This window comes from Triturus cristatus, chromosome 4_1 (assembly GCF_964204655.1).
Source record: "Triturus cristatus chromosome 4_1, aTriCri1.1, whole genome shotgun sequence".
NCBI lineage: Eukaryota > Metazoa > Chordata > Amphibia > Caudata > Salamandridae > Triturus > Triturus cristatus.
The window spans coordinates 282,189,164-282,197,249 of NC_140585.1; the positions used below are offsets into that span (position 1 = coordinate 282,189,164).

Sequence of the window (8,086 nt, forward strand, 5' to 3'; positions counted from 1 at the left end):
AAAAATTCTACCGTATCGACTTTTAACTGCTCAATAACCTCCTCTTCCAATAGAATAGTGCGCTGAAGCACCCACCTGGAGCTTACACTCCTCTCTCCTAACCTCAAATGAAGGAGAATGGCTGAATGATCCGACAGGTGTACTCTCAAGTGATTAACTTCAACTACCATATCTTTAAGTACCCTGTCTATCAGGAAGTAGTCGATGCGAGATTTATGTTTATACTTTTTATTATAGTAAGTAAAACCAGGTTGAGAACCTGCCCTACACCTCCATATATCACAAAGACCAAGCTGGGCCATCAACATCTGAACTCTACATGACATTTTAGGATTGGAAACCGCTCTACTATGTTGGGATCTGTCTACTTTATCATCCAGAACAGTATTAAAATCTCCTGCCATTATAATCTTATCTGGAAAACCTAAAATCTCATTTGCCAACTCATATAATGGGCCTATATCGTCCTGATTCGGACCATAATACCATACCACTGTAAAAATTTGACCAGTGATATTTAACATTGCCACCAGCCACCTTCCCGCACTATTAGAGACGCTTCTTTCTACTGAAATATTTGTCCCTTGTTTGATCAATAATGCTACCCCCTTCGTGACCAATGTCTGCCTAGAGTAAACAGCATATGCGATCCACCTCTGTAATTTAAAGTACTCCCTACTTTCTTCTTCTGTAAGATGAGTCTAACAAAATAATAACTTGCGCAGGACATTCTTTTAAATACAACATTATCCTATCTCTCCTACTCTTTACCCGAAGCCCGTTTACATTCCATGCCAAAAATGTTATCTCACTAACCTGACTTCTAGACATCCCTTAAAAAAGAAAAAAGGAGAACAAAACAGAACTCAAAAGAACCAGGGCTAGTATTGCTGACTAACTTGGTGTATAGCAGGACATCTGAGGATTTTTTTTATTTTTTCCCCCTTATGCTCTGATATGATTGTTGAAGTGCAATTGCTGCCCTCATATTGACTAATATCCTCTTGAAGATTAGTTTTTAATTAGTCACAAGACAAGCTAAAGGAACATAATATGCATTTTCATCAACCAGTTGATATAAATTAGGAGTAATTTCCAGGTCCAATTCACGAGCCCTATCTTTCAGTGACAGTAGCTGAGATGCAGAATGGGTCATATTATTAGATTAAAACTGGTGGCAGGGACAGAGGAGTTAACATCCTTCGCCAGTGGGTACCACTGGGCATGGACAATCTTGCCTTTGGCATTTAGACACAGCTAGCTCAATTTTGTAAGGCCGCATCCATATCCCTGGGCAGAAGATGACGTCCGTAGCGTCATTTGGTAGTTGCGCCCTAATCAGTCGCCTTCCTCCTTTAATGCAACAGTTTTCACTGCTGATCCTTCCTGTTAGCTGTTCCACCAATTTCTATAGAAAAAGCACTGAAAATGCACTAATTTTGATGACTTGTGGGCTGCTTTCTGAGGCCGTGTGGGCAGTTAGGAGTGGAGTGTACTGATCTAGTTCCCTTCTTCATGCCCTGCCAGGTTATATTGTCATTGGATTTTATCTGCATACTAACTAGCCTCAATGGAACAGGTTATTAGATTTTTGTTTCACCACAAACAGCCAAAGGGAAACCAGTTATTGCTATTATTTTACTGTATCTATGCACTCCAAACAGCACTGGTGCAACCAGTTATTAGAATTTGTCAACAGATCCCAAACAACCGCATTGCAACCTGTTATTAGATTCTGCCACTACACCCAAACAGCCCAATCCTATCTGGTATTGTATTTGATCGATACAGCCCAAAAAAAAAAAACACAAGGGACATATCGGTTTGGTTGTTACAGATAGTCTATCTTAGGAAGACACACTTTTTTTAAAATAGGAGTACTTTTCTTATTATATGCTGAAATATTGCTTTAGTCTCTGGTCTCTGTTGTAGTTTTATACCACTTCAACTTGCCCAAAATGTGATATTGTCTATGGATCTGAAAATAATAAAGGTCAGCTCTTCGCTTTATTGTAAAAACTGGTTGGACAAGGAATGGATCGTCAATGTTTGGGTCACTATTCTGCTGTGTTCACAAAAGGGTAATTGTATGATTGTGACTAATACGTAATTTTCCACTTTTTTTCAGGGAGTTACTTTGCCAGGGATGCATCCTATTCCCACAATTATTGTAATTCTAACTCGACCAGCAGGACAATGTTTCTGGCACGCGTACTGGTGGGGGACTTTGTCAATGGAGACGCCAGCTATACACGCCCACCTTCAAGACCTGGTACCAAGAACACTTTCTATGACAGCTGTGCAGATAAATGTCAGGATCCGTCAATTTTTGTCATCTTCGATAAGCCTCAAATCTACCCTGAATACATTTTTGAATACGCTAAGAGCAAATCATGTTGCATCTGCTAAATGTGGAGTGGGTCTATCTTAGTTAAGTAACAGGATTTTTGAAGTGCATGATTTCAAAACATTGCTGCTTTCTTAATGGATATCAAACCGTTTTCACAAAATTCTAATATTTTAATGAAATAGTCTAATAAAATGCTAGATTTTTCTAGTAGTCCAGCTCATGAAATGACACTGAGACAAAGTTTACTTTGTTTTTCAGAAATTCAGTTTCCCAAAATCTTCTTTGATAGAGGCACTTAATCCTTAAATCCTGAAAATCAGTTGGACCTTTTTCAAAAAGTCCACATTAAAAAAAATGCAAGCGTTGTAATATAGCAATAGAAAAAATTAAATTCTGCATATTTTTTTAAAACTCTACTGTTCTCAGTTTTTTACTTGAGGGATTCAGCTATGGCCTTACTTTATCAGACCTTTAAACATAAAGTCTACCTCATGATCATAATTTTGTTAAATAAATATTATTAGCAATGTAGATGTCTTTAAACCATTGCATACTTTGTTATGATAGTTAATGGTTCCACTGTACAAATATTTCGAATACGATTTTAACTTGTAGTTATTAAAGGTCATCAGTAGTCATTTCTAACACTTCTTAGTTTGTTTTCAGCAGATTCCAATTGTGGGCTGGTCATTTAATAGTAAATCAAGCTCACTTAGCCATATGAGTAAAGAAGTGGTCAATCTTTGCTCAGTACAGACACACTTATACATTGACTGACCTTTGAAGAAAGGCTTGAGGTATCATGACAAATGTGAATTATATGATGTGTCGTGGTATGCTGTCCAGGGACATCAGAAGAGTTTGTGATTCCAGTACCTGAGACGTTTATAATGCAGGTCCAGGAACATGATAGTTTATATACTTATGATAGCATGAAGAATATCATTAGAGGAATTTGGATCTGGTGAATCCAGCTACTCAAAGAGTTAAAAAAAAAAACATTCAATGGATAAACAAACAGGACCTGCTAAATGACCTTCATTTTTAAAAGTTCCAGTAAAATGTTCCTTTTCATCACATAGATGTGCTTCTTCCTTCTTGTTTCATTTGCAATGTTTTCTTTTAGGGTATACCATCTGAATCATTTCTCGCTTTTCCCCTCTCCCACTTCAATGTGTTTTCCTTCTCTTATCTGTCTTGAGCATTTGCACATCATAGTCCTCCATCTTCCTATTTATTCCTTGTTCTCGATTTGTAGTTTTGTTAATGTACGGGTATTTGATTTGTATTTTTTTAATTTAAGATTCGGATCCAGGGTTCTACACTGGTCTGGGGAATTTCTTAAGCAAAATTGTCAAATACAATTCCATCTAATGATGCATTTCTCAAAAGGGATTTTCTTAATTTTATTGTCAACTTTTATGGCCACCAAGTAGTTGTCTTTTGTTTGTAATGATACACTCTTGTTTGGGATATCTGATAAGTATTGAGGTGCTCTGGCTGATGTTTTTGTGACATTGGGTCATTCTAGACTCTTTAATCGGTAATCATCGTAAGCTCTCGTATTGAGGAATGGCTTCCCATCCTCCGTTTTACAAGAGCTGGGGAACTTATCTCTCCATACCTGTGTGAATAACACAATTAATCGATGTATGAAGCATCTACTGAGCTAATATGCACAGATGCTGTTAACTGTTTGATTCCTGCTGTGATTTGTCTCTTTTCTTATAAAAGAAATCATTGCACATAGGAAGCAGGTAGGCGTACACTGTAAGGGTTGTCCCTTATGGCAGGGAGCATTGTCTCCCAACTGGAGCGACAGGCATTTTGCCTCATTTACTAATACGTTTGCACGTCAGCATATAAACAGTAGTGACTGTGAAATGGCTTTCAGAAGCTGTACAGTGTTACAAACATGCTCAGAAATGGACACTTACCACAGTTTAGAAAACAGAAATAGGATCTGTAGCTAAACTCCTCTTTTAGGTGGAGAAAATACCAAATTATCAAGTGCATCACATCAAGCCATTAGTGCCATGCTAACTTTCGTGCTTTATTCTCCATTCTCTGTCAATCATGGTATTAACAGCTTTTGAATTTGTAAACCCGGACACCCAATCCCACCTGAAATAAAGTAGAAACAACTTTTGATACATCTTTTGCTCTCATTTGAGCTAATCAGAAGAGTTTTACCTGGTCCAAACACGGAGAGGCACCCAGAAAAAATAAAATCAAACCACTCAGAAGATTAACGTTTAAGCGGCTATCTGAGCAGTCGGGGTTCCAGACTCTGAACTCGTTGAACCACAAACTGAGAGCAGAATTAAATCACCTTTACTTTAAAGAACTCCTAAAGATAAAACTTTTCAAGTCGGTCTTCCGCTAAACACGTGGCAATCGATGTGGCAATGAAGGGATATTGGGTTTACAACTGTTGCACTCTTCCATTGTGTATTTTATATTTTCTGTTGTTTTCCACTGCATTCTGTAGTTGGTGCAAGGTACATTTTGTCTCTTTATAAAATTCCTAAATAAATAGATTAATAGTCTACTTGAAACACAGTAAAAGAATTACCTCTTAAGATCACAAAAAAAGTCAAATACAGGCTGGGACTTACCCCCATGGTTTATGTATGTTGCCCTCTAACTGTCTTTGAGAGGCGCAGGTCATGTGTGATTTCCTCATGTACCAATGGTGGCTCAAACACTAGCTAACAAGGAGACTCCTTGTTAGCATATATGTCTAGTTCAAGTGGCTGAAAAAAGCATATAGTTCCCCCTGCAACCTGACATTTGTATATCTTTAGTAATTGTAGTCCAATATGGACAGAAAATAAAAAGATAAAACAGTGCCTGCATTCAGCACTAATTAAGTTAATTGAACAGCTTTCTTCAGACACCGGACCATACATTCCACTCAACGATTAGCTATATGTACACAGGAGCCATAAGTTATGTCGCTTTGGCATTTAATTTGATGTCTCACTCTGAGTATAAAATTGATACTGCTGATAATGCCACAAATAAATTGTACATCATGTATTTACATTAATTATAATGCATGTAGTCTCATTTTAGGGTTGAGCCATAGGTGATGTCTCTAATAGTACGTCATCATAAACATTTTGGGAAACATTCTGTAGGGAACTAGATACCTATCAGCACATCTTATAAATTGATCATATGTAAAGCAAAAGCACAGTACACCAGGCAGATGGGTCTGGAGCCATGTACATGACTTCCTTCTGAGGTCTCTTGGGGGGTGGAGGGTATCTCCCTCTTTTAAGCAAACTCTTACTTTCCACAGTATTTTGTAGTCCATGTTTAGATGCACTCGATAGAGCAGAAAGGAAACAGAGTGACTTCAGGCAGGTACACAACTCTTTAGCTCTTTACTTTTTCCACGTCTCCTGTGCTCTATCTTAAGTCAGCTACATTTCTATGTCAAGCCGCAGACATTGTCCGACTCTAATACTTTACCAAAAAATATGCACTCTCAGGAATTTCATAGCGATGTTTGCGGCTGCACACCTAGGAGACCTGCACACCTAGGTGATTCTCACCTTCTACCCGCCTTCTCACCTTCCTCTCTCAGTTCGTCTGGTTCTAGTGGGGAATGCTGAGTACATGTACATGATGATAAAATTAAGGGCTATAAAGCTAGATCCTAATTGTGACCACCCCAAATGGAGTGGGTGGTCAGAGTATGAAAGTTGGAACGTATGCCAATCTGAGCCATTCCTTTCTATGAAAATCTCCTTGAATAGCGTACTGCAGTCTCTTTTTAGGCACTCTTTCTTCTGCACTGTGTCTCAACTCCTCACTTTGCAGCTGCTGGGGCATAGATAAAATATCATATACCTCTAGGTTCCTGTCTTAGAAATTTTGAAAAAAAATCATAAAGTAGCAAATCCTCTAGCTTAGTGGTAGAGGTTTTAGGTAAAGACAAAAGGGCTGATCTATAAAGGCAGTTTGGATTTTGTAAAGTAGTACTCGTATAGTAATATTTTATGTACTCTTTACGCTTACAATTGTGATTGTAAGTTTAATTTATATTTATGTATGCACTTAGTACACCTGATGATGCGTTGAAGCGATTTGAGGCAAAAAACAGGCTACTCTGGAACCTGAGGATAGAGGTAAATAGGTAGTGGGCTAGTAATATGTGCTTCCATTTACATGTCTTTGATAGCAGTCCGAAACGAATATGATCAGAATAAAATGGGATTTATCAGGGAATATTTGCACAATAATTGATACAGATAGAAGGAAATGTGCCATTTGTGCACTTTTACTAATCGTAAATTGAGCTTTTCACGCTGATTGAGAGGTTTGTAAGATTATGTAAAAGAGCAGTGCTACTACTACTTCCTGCACCCATACATGCTTTTGTAAATCTGCACCTAAACCTGTTGGCAGTGGATTATGGACTACAAGCCCTTATCTGGTCTACCAAACGTATTGCCCATTCTAACACAGCAGACCAGAGATGGGACTGGTGTCATACTTCAGTCAGACTGATACCTAGGTCAGGCTGGTAAAGCATTAATAGGCAGGAAACGTTAGGGGCCTGGATGTCTGAAAATGCATGAATGGAAATCGATGGTTAATTCATTTTTATTATATATTATAATTTTGAATGTGATAATCAAATAAATTGAAATGATTACATTCATTCATGATTTCACTTGTTCTTATCTCCTGTAATGCTATTTTTTTGTGCTGCAGGATAATGTAAATTGAAGTGTGCCTATGATCTCTTAAATAAAGAAATACAAAAAATATATATTTCCCTGTTTGCTTATTTAATAAAATTATGTTGTTGCTGATTACCGAACAATTACAAACAGTTCATGTGGATCCTGGTGTGCATTGGACCAGCACAACCATGAGGAAAAAGTGTGACAAAGCCAGTATGTTTGTCTTTTATAGGAGACATGTTTTTATTTTATGAGCAATGTTTTTAGATCTGGCATTAGGCAAGACTTTTAGATTTTAATACAATTATATTTTTAATATACTTACACTCAGGGGCTTGCAGCTAGCTGTCTTTATCCATTGGTTTGTTGCTGTCATTCACATTTTGCCTCCGCCCACTACAGCATGGGGCAAGGGCATCAGCCTACTCAAGCCACTGATTGACTTCACTCTGAGTGACTTCATTTTGCACTCTCACAATGAGCACATCAGCACACAAGGTATTTCACTTCAATGATAATGTTTTTGTTTTTAGTTTATAATTACTTTAATGTTTCCTTTGTGTTTAGAGCCTGAGGTGAAAGCAGGGTGCTTTATACCACATGTGAGCAGAGGCCACATTCCTCCCTTTATCAGTGCCTGCCTCCAGACAATGCTGTTGTAAATTCCTTTTGAAGTTTCCTTTGTTTGTCTGATTGCTGGTATTTCACATCACAACAGATTTTGTCCATTCAAAACTGTTCTGTATTAAGTTATCCTCTTTTTTAAAATTGTGTTGCTAATTAAATCTGAAAGTCACCAATTACTTGCTGCACTTAGATCTTTAAAAAATGGAATCGCACTCACCGCGCCTCTACCCGCTGTCACACCGGCTCACTCGCTTCCTGGTGGAAACGCTACAAGCGCCAATCAGCGAAGAGTGGGAGGGGCTAAGGCTGACTACAGATACAAATGCCGCCAGCAGCGCGGGAGTAACCACTTTGAAGGTGCCACTGCCTGCGTCTAGCGCGAGCGCTACTACCGCCTTGTTCTTTTAAA

General features: G+C 38.2%; 1 protein-coding gene across 1 annotated transcript in view; it reads left to right on the top strand.

Moving 5' to 3' along the window:
• Positions 1 to 5,171, top strand: part of LOC146854280 (zinc finger CCCH-type antiviral protein 1-like) — a 230,261-nt gene extending 225,090 nt beyond the window's left edge. Inside the window, exon 14 of the mRNA XM_085652057.1 lies at positions 2,129 to 5,171. Coding sequence (XP_085508183.1) covers positions 2,129 to 2,409 — 281 coding nt within the window. The 3' untranslated portion in view covers positions 2,410 to 5,171. The remainder of the gene's footprint in view (positions 1 to 2,128) is intronic.
• Positions 5,172 to 8,086: the final 2,915 nt, after the last annotated feature.